Genomic DNA, 13,776 nt, shown 5'->3' on the forward strand with positions numbered 1-13,776 from the left:
ATACGTGTGTTATGGCATTATGGCATGTAGATTATGCATAACAAAAAATTCTACAACCATGAATTCTTATAAATGTTCTTGCTAAGATCATCAGAAATCAAGAGTTTTATGTGGCTAATTTTGGGTGATTTATTGGAAATGTGTGATGTTACTTGAAAGCAAGAAAGTAAACTCAATGAACTCTGATGGCTGCTTATTATGACTTAGCTATGTCATCAATTTTAAAGAGAATTTTGTAGTACATTTTTTTTATACCTGATAAGATCAACAGACTGAGAAGGTAAATCAGCAGTGGTGATTAACCTTTAGTTCATGTTGTGTAAAGTTCATAACATGTTAGATCGCATTGCCCCAGAGAGGAATGATTCTTTATAATGTTTTTATTTCTCCTTTTCCAAATGCTTCTTAAACTATAAAAACAATGAGATCATTTCATACAGTACATTCTGCATACAGTATGCCCAGATGCCAGAGGAAAGTTCTGGGTCATGCAGTATCTAACTTTCACAGTCCCATCCCAAGAAATGACCCAGATTTGGGAGTATAAAAATTAAAAGCAACAAAACCAAAACTTTTTACTCCCACTCCTGTCTCCAATGTAACGCTTTTTAAGTTGTGTTGGCTAAACTCTATCAGTGAACAACTGCTAAATTCAATTTGATTAATTTAACTGTCTAAAATGTTCATGTTCATTTTCCCCCACAAAGATATTTTTAACTCAGTTGCACAAAAGTATTGATTCAATTTTAATTATTTTTCCTCTTTGTATTTTATTTCTTCAGATTTTTTTTTCCATCTGCATTGCTTTCTGGGGAGTCAGAAGCATGAAAGAACTTGCCTCCAGCCTTTGGAAATAAGTTTGTATTCAATTCTTTTGTTTTAATCAGTTGTCCACAACGACAGTTTATTATGATTGCCTCTGGAAATATAATTGTATAATGATTATATGAACCATTTCTTTAATCAAAGGTAAATATGCTTATTTACTTATGCTTGCTTTCCATATTTGTTTTCTATTAAAATTAAAGTCAGCTGCAGTTCCTTTCCTTTATTGCTAGGGTCAAAACAAGTAACTTCAAATACAATAATGTTATATTTACTGGTAGCGTCTAAGTCAATGAGTATAAGAAAAGGAAGGGAGAAAACTTAAAAAGAACGAAGATTTAATTTGCATTTTTTGACAACTTCTGTTTGCTAAAATTGTACTTAGATAAATATTTGTTCTCACAAAAATGTGTTACATTACTTGTCTGCCTAAGTCTATATTTACCTTTGAAAACCACATAACCTAAGGAGCTACATTTGAAAAAGACATCACTGAAATGAAAATGAAGAGAATTGGTCAGAGTATGTGTATTCAACAGTTAATACCGATGTCTAATATGTTTGATCTGTTTTGGCAATTTGAAGAGCATGCAGTACAAGTATCCCCTGCTTTTCAAAAGCTTGCGTTACGCTTCACTTTTATGCATTATGAAAGACCTACAATAGTACCTGTTTTCACTAACTGGAAGAAATTTTCACTTTTACAAAAAAAGTCAGATCTTTCATAAACCTATAATTTCAGAAACCTGTAGTTCCATGTTACAGGTTTCCCCTGTTATCTGAAATAGAGCCTTCTTATGAAATCTTCCATAAGCCAAAATGGTACAAAGTGAAAAAGCAATTACCATTCATTTATATGGAAAGATTTTGAGCATTCCCAGACCCCCCAAAAAATCTCTCATAGGTTGTTCTGATACCTTAAGACTCATCTTGCTAATGGGTGAAGAAAAATAAATCAGAATAAAGCACAGATGCTCAAAGACACAGTTCAAAGCTATGGCAGGTTGGTGCTGAGAGGCTGAGGGTATTTCCCTGGGAAGGAGCTTGACCCAGCCGCTCTCACTGCTCGAAGTATGTGTGGCCTCCAGAACTGCTCGCTGCAAAACAAATGCTGAATGCTATTTTTACTTTTCACTTTTTTTCATAGAAGCAGAAATTTTCTTCATGTTTCTTATTGGTTGGGAAAATGGGTACTAATATAGGTCTTTCGTAAAACTGAGGTGGCTTAATTAATGCATAATTTCAAAAACTGGGAGATACCTGTATTTTAAATTGTCACAATGATGTTAATAAACCTTTCTGAATAAATATGTTCTAAGTGTTGTGTGGACATTATTCACTGGGACTGGAAAAATCTGCCAAGTATTTTATTAGGTAAGAACTGACAAGAATAAGCAGGATAAGGTTCAAAATGGGGGGAGGCGTTGAAAACAGTTGGAATTTTTTTTTTCCCTTCTTCCAATATTTCTTAAATTTAAATGCTATTTTTTTCTTGTTCTTTTTTTTTTCCAACAAATAAATTGCAAGGAAATAAAGAGAGAGATGAAGAGTAAAAAAAAAAAAAAAAAAGATTTAAATGCACAATTTAAGTACAACAGTGCACCCTTATCCAGAGTTTCATTTTCCATGGTTTTAGTTACCTGCACTCAAGTATGGTCTGGAAACAGATGATCCTCCTTCTGCTGTACTGTCAGAAGGTCAGTAGTAGCCTAACGCTACATCACAATTTGCCTCTCTTCATCTCATCAGGTAGGCATTTCATCTTCTCACATCACAAGATGGAGAAGGGTAAGTACAGTATAATGTGGTATTTTGAGAGACCACATTCACATCACTTTTATCACACTATATTGTTATAATTGTTCTACTTTATTGTTATTATTGTTAATCTCTCACTGTGCCTACTTTATAAATTCAACTTTATCATGGGCTTGTATGTATAAGACAAAGCATACTATATATAGGGCTCAGTACTATTTGTGGTTTCCGACATCCACTGGGAGTCTTGGGATGTATCCCCTGCAGGGAAGGGGGGACTACTGTAATCACAATTATAAACACTGAAACAATGCTGTTCTTCACTGAGCTTTGCCGGTATTCATCTCCAGGTTTAAGACACTGATCAGCTGGTCAGTGTCATCTTTAAAATGTGTTATAAATAAATAAATAGGTAGATAAATAGGTAGATAGATAGATAGTGTGTTATTTAAGCTCTGAATAGAGAGAAATATAAAACTGTTAGAAGGATCAGACAGCAGGTGTCTATGCGGACTCGATACAAAATTAAAGCACATTTGGTTTTCAAACTGGTAAAGCAGAGGAAGATTAAATTTTGCATGATGAAACAATTAAATTATATCTCAAGCGTCAGAAGTAGAGACTTGGCTTTGCTTCATTCATCTTTTTAAACTTCTTAATTTAACACAGATAGAGCAAATACTTAAGCCCATAACAAACATTAAACCCTACTTTGGTTCCTTACCAACAGTTTGTGCTGGACTTTGCATATATAGAATCATGTCAAAGCAGGGAGCCCTCTGCAGGCTTAAAATTGCTAAATTTATGGCATAAAAAATTCTGAATATTCATATTCTACCTCCTAAAGACTTCAGTCTATAGGATACATCCTCAAGGAATGGCAAAGAAAAGAGAGGGTTCACAAATCTTTAGATAAGTTTTTAGTGTGTCAGAATAGTTTGTTGGGTCATATATAAATACATATATATGCTTGAATATATGTGAATTTATAGGAGTGATCTAAAAATGGAAATAATTCAAAAGTTATAAAAGATACTTCTATGGTAAAACTCAGTTTTCTTAAAGTAAATGCAAATTCATCCATTCTCTTTTCTCTCTTAGCTACCCTCACCATCATTATAAATGCTTTTCTTTTAGAAATGCAAACATTTTCAAGCTACAAATTTTCCAGATAACTAGTGTTCCCAGGGCCTGTATGTGTTAACTGGGGCACTTTATTCTTCACCTTCAACCTTGCTAATTTTCCAGTCCAGTTTTCTTTTGCTGAGTACTAATACATGATGACAGATCATATAACTACTGTAAATGTTCTGAATTAATCTTGAGTGATGCCATGTAATTTATGCTTACTCTTGACGGAAGCACTCCCTCTCTTTCTCTCAAGAGGAAAAGCACTAGAAATAGGATTCATCAATTACTTGCCACTTCTAATGGAGAGATGCAAACTGACTTGGCAAATAATTATGAAGATTCTCAGATTTGCTAATCTACCATAAGGAAGGATAGAGAGGGAAGGCACATTTGTTTACTGAGTAGCACTCAATTAGAATTATTTCATTTAGCCTCTAAAATCCTGGGAATTAAGCACTGTTAATACCATTTTACAGAAGAAAAATTCTGAGGCTGACAGAGGTTTAAAAACTTACTCAGGCCTGTGACACATAATTGGTGCCTCTACCAAATTTAAAACTCTGAAGTCTGACATCAGAATACATGCTGTTTCTCCATTCCATGAGACCAGATATCCAAGGCGAATCTTTAGAAGCATAGGGTCAGGACTTTAAGTTCAGTGTAACTCCTATTCAATTTGAAACTCCAAAGTAAAAAATAAAATTCAGAGGATAAGCAGCTTAGTTACAGGATAGACTCGGTGATTAGGTAGATGACTACAGAATTTCCAATCGCTCTAAGAGCGATAAGGCCATAGGTTTATTTATAGGATTGCCATATGTCTAAAAGGAGCTCATTCCTATACTTGATTTTATTTGATAGAATTGCCCATTACTTTAGCTCTATTTGGTGTATCATTTATTTCCCCTTCATCTTGTTCTTTCTAATTATTTTTGTTAAACTTAATCTAATCACCTCATGGCCATGATATTCAGCAATATGTGGATCTGTAATTATGTATCTGAAGTTGAATTAACCACCGAAGTATATGAAGCCGTGTTATATTTAACATTGGCAGCTTGGATTAATGTTTATTAAAGATTCTCAAATTTTATTTTACTGGTAATATCTCATTCAGTGTGGCATTTGCAATTGAAACCCTGAGTGGAATTCTGTAAGATATGGTACACATTATGGGGTGATGTCATTTAACCGAGACAGCCGTGGTAATTAGAAATGAACTTCCTCAAAAAAAAAAAAAAAAAAAAGAGCTTCCTCTTTTATGCCCCCTGCCTCTATTTTTTTTTTTTTTCATTTTCATAGCTTCCAGAACCTCAAGGAAAGAAAGAAAGGTAGAAAATACAGAGGCTAGTTCAGTTTTCAGAATCTTAAAACATTTTTGATGTCATGATTGTCAGCAACACTGTGGAAGCAGCTGGCTCTATCTCAAGCCTGCCTCCGCAAAAGGAAATTAACAATGTTTTTCATTTATTAGAGTATTTTTTCAAATCTCACGGCAGTCTGCATTCCTTTCTTCTCAATAGCATAACATATTAAACACCTTCCTCCCCAAAGACTCAATTAGGAAAAATTATTAGCAAAAGAAGCAAGCATTGGTGGTTTTCTCTTGTCTTCTTTTTGGAATTCTGCAACTCTAACACCTCTGCAGTCAGAATTTCCAATAATTCCAGACACCTCGGTACCCATCAATAATAAGTTCATCCATTGAGTGTGTTCTCCTTTTGTTTTAGCAGCAAAAAATCTCAAATTGTAACTTGTAAAGATTTACGTTACAGGAAACAGAAAGAAACAATCTTTGTCCATCAGTATTATCTGTGGATCATTGGAATTCTGATTTAGTAAGATTAAAGTGGTGCCAGAGCATCTGTACTCTTCAGAGTTCTGCCAATAATAAGGGACAGAGGCCATAACCAATCTGGAGTGGAAGACAATTTTCTAGACCCCCCTACCCTGAGTTTCAGAAATATACAGGAAAGATGCACAATATAAGGGAATATTGTTTCCATGACAAAGATTTTAATTAAAAGAAAGAGATGGTACTGATTAAGTAAGCATGGATATTTAGATATGCTAAATATCAGTTTAGCATGAGATTATTTCTACATATATTTTTAAAAGCCTAAAAGTTTAAAAAAATTATGTTAGTATCAGAGAGATAGAAAATACAGGGAAGTCTATCAGGCAAAGGAGACGAACTCAAAAAATATAGTCATCGAAGCCCTGTTTATGTTTGCCCCTGATTTTTCATCTTTGTTTGAAAACTTTTGTCCAGTTTATTTTATTTGTTCTTTTTTATTATTGAAGTATAGTTGACGTATGATGTCACATTAATTTTGGGTACACAACATAATGATTCAAAAATTCTATATATTACTGAGTATTCACCACAATAAGTGTAATTGCTGCCTGTCACAAGACAACATTATTACAGTATTTCTGACTACATTCCATATGCTGTGCTTTTTCATCTCTGTGACTGATTTGTTTTGTTTTGTATTTTTTAAGATTTATTTATTTATTTCAGAGAGAGAGAGAGAACATAAGTGGGAGGGGCCAAGGGAGAGGGAGAGAGAATCTCCAGCAGACTCCATGCTCAGCGCGGAGCCTGACGTGGAGCTCAATCCCAAGATCAACCCCAAGATCGTGACCTGAGCTGAAACCCAAAGTCGTATGCTCAACTGACTGTGCCACCTAGGTGCTCTGACTTACTTGTTTTGTAAGTGGAACTTTGTACCTCTTAATCCCCTTTACCTATTTAGCCCACCCTCTGAAAAATCTAATCTTGTTTTGTTTGGCTGAGTAATATTTTATATTTATATATATATATATATATATATATATATACACACACACACATATATATACCACATCTTCTTTATCCATTCATCTATTGGTGGGCCTTTAAGTTGCTTCCATATCTTAGCTATTGTAAATAATGCTGCCATAAACAGAGGTGCATATATCTTTTTGAATTAGCGTTTTTGTTTTCTTTAGGCAATTATCCAGTAGTGGAGTACTGGATCATACATTTCTATTTTTTATTTTTTCATACTATTTTCCACAATAGTACCAATTTAAATGCCCAACAACAGTGCACAAGGATTCCTTTTTCTCATCCTCACCAACACTTGTTATTTCCTGTTAATGTCTTTTTACTACTAGCCATTCTGACTGATGTAACATGATTTCTCATGTGGTTTTGATTTATATTTCCCTGCTGATGAGTGATGTTGAGCATATTTTCATGTGTCTGTTGGCCATCTGTATGTCTTCTTTGAAAAAATGTCTGCTCCCATCCTCTGCCTATTTTTAATCAGATTATTTGTTTTGGTTTTGGTTTTTGGTTTTTCTCCTTGTTTTTTATTTAGTTTTGGTTTGTTTTTGTTTTTGTTTTTTTTTTGTATTGAGTTGTATAAGTTCTTTATATATTTTGGATATTAACCCCTTATCAGATATATCATTTGTAGAAGGTGTACATACTTTCTGAAACTTGACTTTATCTAGATTAAAAGACTCTAATTTAAAGTTCATTTCACTTGTAACTATTACAGGTTTTCTTGTGCACAAACAGAAAGTGAAGTTGTAGCTGGTAATGTGTTGGCTCCATTAGCCAGATAACTTTGCAATCAGTTCAATGATACCAGTTTTATCTCAGTGTCATCTGATGTTCCCAATGGAAAATCAGCTAATACCAAGAATAAGCCAAAATTTTCATCCATTTCATGGAATCAAAGCAGTTTTTAATAGCCTATCCTCCCAAATGTGAAACATCTGATACTCCTGTGTCAATTAAAATTTTTAATAGGGGCGCCTGGGTGGCTCAGTTGGTTAAGCGACTGCCTTCGGCTCAGGTCATGATCCTGGAGTTCTTGGATCGAGTCCCACATCAGGCTCCCTGCTCAGCTCCCTCTGACCGTCCTCTCTCTCATGCTCTCTGTCTCTCATTCTCTCTCTCGCAAATAAATAAAATCTTAAAAAAAAAAATTAATAATAAAGATGCAATTATTTTTGTTTTGTGGTGATATTATAAATACAAACTTTGGTGGAATATAGTATAGTGATAAAAGCAGTGTTCCTTCTAAATTAAGAAACTGACGGTAGTTGGGACACCTGGGTGGCTTATTCAGTTAGGCGTCTGACTCTTGATTTTGGCTCAGGTCATGATCTCAGGGTCATGAGATGGAGCCTTGCATCAGACTCCATGCTCAATGGGGAGTCTGCTTGAGATTCTCTCTCTCCCTCTCCTTCTACCCCTCCCCACCCCGCTTGTTGTGCACTCCCTCTCACTCTCTCTAAAAATAAGTAAATAAATCTTTTTTTAAAAAAAATGATATAGAGAAATTTTTTGAAATTGTGTTAGACATATTTAATAATAGTATTCAAAGAGGTATTTTTTAGGATTGAAAAATATTTTATATATACTGTTACAATTTATCTAGAAAATTGTTTGTTGTGAAGGTGATGTTCAATACAAAAGAATACATCAACAAGACAATACGTTTTGCTGCCAGACATCCCAACAGATTTTAGAAATGTGTGAGCCTTCGAAGAACAATTTTGTAAGCCATCCTGTGTCCTCCAGTAGTATTTAAGTACATGGTAGAGTTTGCTAAACTTGGTTGCATTTTGTTCAAGACCAGTTAGAAATCCTTAGGCAAATACCAATGAAAGAAGTAACAAAACTTCGGCTATTGATGCTATTAGCAAATCTCACTTACTGAAAACAGAGCTTGCAAGCAGGGATATATTGAAATTTATTCCTATGAAAGTAGGGGAAAACTGAACAAATTAAATTTTAAGAGTTCAAATTTCATATGACATTTAATTTTGAAATCCTATCATTAACTTTGAGAATATCTTTATTTGTGGGGATTTAAAAAACTCTTAAAGAAGCTCCTGGTTTGTTTTTTTGTTTGTTTGTTTTTTTAAAGATTTTATTTATTTATTTGACAGAGAGATAGAGAGAGAGCACAAGTAAGCAGAGCAAGAGGGAGAAGCAGGCTCTCTGCCTAGCAGGGAGCCTGACATGGGGCTCGATCCCAGGACCCTGGGATCATGACCTGAGCCGAAGGCAGCCGCTTAACTAACAGAGCCACCCAGGAGCTCCTAAGCTCCTGTTTTTAAATGGATAATTTTACATTATGTACCAAAAAGGAGCAAAATAGAGAAGGCCTATAATTTTGCAACGTATAAACAATACAAATGATGAAACAATAAAAATAATAAGAAAGAGAAAAATTGATGAGTCTCTTTGTAAATTCTATTTCAAGCAGATCAGTCTGAATGAAAACAAAAATACAAAGTCTATTCTAATTATTGCACTTAAATATTTACATTTTTCAAAAAATAGAAAAAATATCATTCCTTTGCCATATATATTTTTTCTAAGCTTACTAAATACCTAATAAAGAGAATTTTCACAATTAAAAATGTTGTACAGACAAGACTCAAAATATACAAGTTCAAAATAATAAGACTATATTGGGAAAAAAATCTTCAGAGAAATACCAGTGACATGCTATTACAGATAGGAGCAGATAAGCAACTGATTAAAGTATTTAATATGTAAAAAAACAAAAAAAAAGTATTTAATATGTAACAAGAAAATAGTCTCTTTATGTTATTCTTAATATTCTAGAATCTGGATAATCAGTATGGAGGGGTTTTTGTTGTTAATTCGCTTTCTTCACATGGTTTTGTTATTTCATTTTTTAAAAAAATGTTATCTTTGGAAATAGTTTTGAATATACTATTATATAAGTCTACTAATATAATAAAACAGATTTTTGGTTAATACATAAGGGTGTGGGGGTGTATGAGAGAGAGGGAGAGAGAAAAATCATTTCTATTTGATCAATAATTTAGACACTCCAATAAACCCTATGTAATGCATTTATAAGTGTCCTAAAGACAGGAAATTCTTTCACATTTTTTAAGACTGATGTGATATATCCTACGTTGAAGTACTGGAAATGGAACTAAGCACCTTTAATATTTTAAATGCTAAACATACAAATTTAGTGAATATAAGAACTAATATGTTAGTGCCTTAAAAACCCTTACAAAGTGATAAAAAATTTGATGTAATGTACTGAGATCCTTGTGCTTTTGAACACTGATCACTTCAAGAGTCCATTCAAGGTGATGAAGACTTATTTTGTAGCTCTCAGATGTGAGAGATTTAGCTTTTATGCATGAAAAGGTATCTGACAAAAGCCTATGTTGAGTGGCTTGATGTTAAATCTCATTTATGGCGTCTGACTAGAGTAGTATTTCTCAGTTTGTGGGCTGACATTTATCTGCATCAAAACACCCTGTTACTTTCAGGGTTCTGCTTCAGATTTAAGGAATCTGGATCTCAGGAGAAGGGTTCTGGCATCTGCATAAATAAATAGCTCCCCAGGAGGATTATTTGCACTCTAACATGTAAAAATCCTTGTTCTAATGGAAAGGAGATCCATATATCCTCTCCTATTTAGCAAGATGTCTTGTCGCCAGCAGTACTTCTGGTGACCAGAAGCTTCCTTTTGAGCTTGTGATCACTGGTCCTTGACTAGTCTGAAATTTTCTTTCTACTCTCTATAAATAAACTATTCTTTTTCTATTACTTTGAAATATGAACATTATGTAATGTTTACAGCAAAATACCTGGGATCACATTTAAACAGTTAAGAATAAAATTTTCCCCAAAGAAATGCTTTGACTGTTACACATAGAGATAGAAAATGGCTGTGGAGTCTTTAGAATAAAAGCCTCCAAACCCAGTCTGGTCATCTGGTGTCCCAGGCTCTTCATCACAAAAATATGAGCGCTGGACCAGATCATGTCTATGGTCCTTTGTAACTCTGAGCTTCCAGTGAGCAGTCAATCCAAATTACTTCTATATTTTATTTTATTTTTTAAAATATTTATTTATTTGAGAGAAAGAGCTTGAGAGAGAGAGAGAAGCACAAGCGAGAGGGAGAGAGAGAGAGAGAGGGAGAGAGAGAAGCAGATTCCCTACTGAGAAGGGAGCCCAACACAGGTCTCGATCCCAGGACCCTGAGATCAGGACCTGAGCTGAAGGCAGGAGCTTAACTGACTGAGACACCCAAGGGCCCCTAGATTACTTCTATATTTTAAAGTACTAAAACTACATTTCTTTTGAAAATATGATCAAATTTGGACTTGGATCAATAATGCATTAATGAGGTTCTATTTCAGAGTATGTTCATTAGAATCAAGTCAATGGGGACAACCTTAGAATGAAGTTATAATACAAAATATAAAGTGTCCTTCATCTATCTAAGAACCCTAGAACAATTTTCAAACTCTAATTCTTATTTTTCAAACGTGATTCCCTTTCTAATGCGTATTGTCTTTTCTTGGCTCTCTGTATTTTATTCTGTTCCATTTTTTTTCCCTCCCTTATTTCTACTACAATTACATTAAAGCAGTTTTATGTGAAGAGTGGTCTACTTTACCTTCTGTGTGCTTATTATGACCACCACATTTTGACTTACTATTTGATAAATTTCTTCTTTGGCCTTCTTTTTACTTTTTTTTTTGGAGTGAAAAATCTCAGGGAGTCCCTTAATGGGTATTTTGTCTAAAATTAAAAACAAACAAACAACCATTCACTGCATATGTCGTACTTGGGAACCTTGAGTACAGGGAGTACATAGACAACTCAGGAAATTCAGGTTATCTGATACATCTGAGTGTAGTCAGCCCTGTGGAGCAGCAGGGAAAGTCCTAGAACACAAAAGGAAATGCTTACTGTATCAGGAAAACATTTGGGTTTTTAATTTGTTATTAAATGTGAAGGGTAAACAACATTTATTACAGAACTATTATAGTTTTTCAGAAATGTAACCTATCAGCCTGAAAAATGCAATCAGAAATAACCTTTTCTGAGCTTACCTCTCTGTACTAGAATATAAGAGAGGCAAAGATGAAGTATAAAAGTTAGCTTTATTTGGATTTGTTGATAACTGAAATTCACTGTGTATCCTCATGAGACCCCAGGGTGGGGTGGAAGGCAGGGAATTGAGGCAGATGCTGATAGTTTGTTAACATTTTATTGGCTGACAAATTCAGCTGGCAGTGATTGGGTTTCCTTACAGTTCTCTAAAGGAATAGAGACTTTGAAAATTTTATAAAATGAGATCTTATTTCCATAGGTCTTTGAGAATTAAAAAAAAAAGCCCTAAAGAAATGTCAAAATCAGTTGGCATCTTCTCTCTTTTGGAAGATCTTGTAAATCCCATTTGTAAATCCTTTACAGGTCAATTTCCTTGTGGCAGTTTTACCACTCCATGGATCACTCCCCTAATCCCTTGAAGACTTTTACTGGTAGCTTACTGTCATTTTCTCCAATAGTCCTCTTGTAATTCCTGGCAATTCAGTATCCCATAACTGATCTTCCTAGTATCCTAGCATCTTTATTTCTAGGTCTCCTTGCTGAATGATTTACATCAGTCATGTTGTCATTACCAATAACTGTAATTCTGTCATCTTTTCAACTTTAAACATGTCATTCTCTGATCGCTGCATCTTGTCTTTCCAGCTCACTATCTTGGGTTGTGAGGCATTCCTATCACCTTTCCATTGTTTCTCCCTTCCTCATGTATTTACTTACTTTCTTAGATGATTAAATTTCATGGTCAATCATTATAACCACTATTTTGGTCTTATTAATCATAAAAAAAGATTAAATCCAACTGTAGGTTTTCTTTCTATCTGCACTCTTGTCATTAAATAAGAATAGAGAAAAATACACAACCATGAAACTAGTCTCACCTATCATAATTACATACCTGAAGTAAGCTCTTAATTCTGTCCAGTAACCGTACTATACTTCCCCAGTCCTATTCATTCTTCCACACTCCACAGTGACCATTTCATACCCTTCAGACTTTCAACATGTTCTCAGTATTGATTGATGACGTTGTTCCTCAATTCACTGAAAACAAAAACTAGAAGCCATCAAAGAGAACTTCACTGACATAATACCACCACCCAAACTTGTTCCCAGAACGCACTGCTCATGGTCTTAAATAGGGCTACATTTTGTGCTTGTGTCCCAATTCCCATCTGCTTCAGTAAATCTCAGTTTTCCTCTGTCTACTAGATTATTCCTGTCAACATGTAAAAAAGGGTGCTATTTTTCCCCCAACTTTAAAGTTTTTATTTCACTCCTCCTTTGCTTCCAACTGTCCCTCTTCATCTCCATTTACTTTATCTCAAATTCCCTTCAGAGTTGTCGATAATCACTGTTTCTAATTTTCCTCTTCCCATTCTCCCTTGAACATACTCCAGTTGGGAGTTACCTACCCCTGCTCCCACCCCCCACCCCACTGTTCCACTGAAATCTCTGTTACCAAAGGCAGCACAATGCCCATGGTGTTAAATCCCTTAACCAGTTCAAGGTCCCTAGCTTACTGACTCTTCAGCAGCATTTGACCCCATTATCACACAGTCCTCCTTAAAATACTTTTCCCTCTGTTTATAGGACACCTCCCTCACCTAGTTTTTCTCTGCAGTCATGTGTCCCTCTTGCTGGGGTTTTCTCATCTCCACAATCCCTAGTGCTCTCAGTGTTCAGGGTTTAGAACTCAATCCTTGACCATTCTAACTGTCTGCACTCCGCTTGTAGGTGCCATTATCCAATCTCATAGTACTAGCATCATCTGTAACATCTGTAGGCTTAAACCCCCAAATGTGTATCTTTGACTTATAATTCTCCCCTTACTTACAGACCTATATCCTACTGACATTGCTTCTTCAATTATAGTAACAGGTAAAAAATTAACAGAGCTTACCGTGTTCCTGACACTCTTAGTATTTTACACATATTAACTCATTTAATCCTCGCAACAACGTTATGAGATAGTGTTATCCTTATTTTTCAGCTAGGAAAAATTAATGAGAGAGAGATTAAGTGATTTATGCAAGGTCATAAACCAGCAATGGTTCCAGAATCTATATTGTCATCCCCTAAAACATGCTACACCTTCTCTCAAATTATATAGTTAAAAGGCATCCCTCAATGTCCATCAACAGATGACTGGATAAAGAAGA

The 13,776-nt window shown here is 34.8% G+C and overlaps 1 protein-coding gene across 2 annotated transcripts in view; it reads left to right on the forward strand.

Moving 5' to 3' along the window:
• Positions 1–2,133, forward strand: part of AGMO (alkylglycerol monooxygenase) — a 320,330-nt gene extending 318,197 nt beyond the window's left edge. For both annotated transcript variants that reach the window (XM_081800464.1, XM_081800465.1), the window contains exon 13: positions 783–2,133. In XM_081800464.1, coding sequence (XP_081656590.1) covers positions 783–857 — 75 coding nt within the window. In that variant the 3' untranslated portion in view covers positions 858–2,133. The remainder of the gene's footprint in view (positions 1–782) is intronic.
• Positions 2,134–13,776: the final 11,643 nt, after the last annotated feature.

Source organism: Leptonychotes weddellii, chromosome 12 (genome assembly GCF_054177405.1).
Source record: "Leptonychotes weddellii isolate Sample4059 chromosome 12, ASM5417740v2, whole genome shotgun sequence".
Taxonomy (NCBI): domain Eukaryota; kingdom Metazoa; phylum Chordata; class Mammalia; order Carnivora; family Phocidae; genus Leptonychotes; species Leptonychotes weddellii.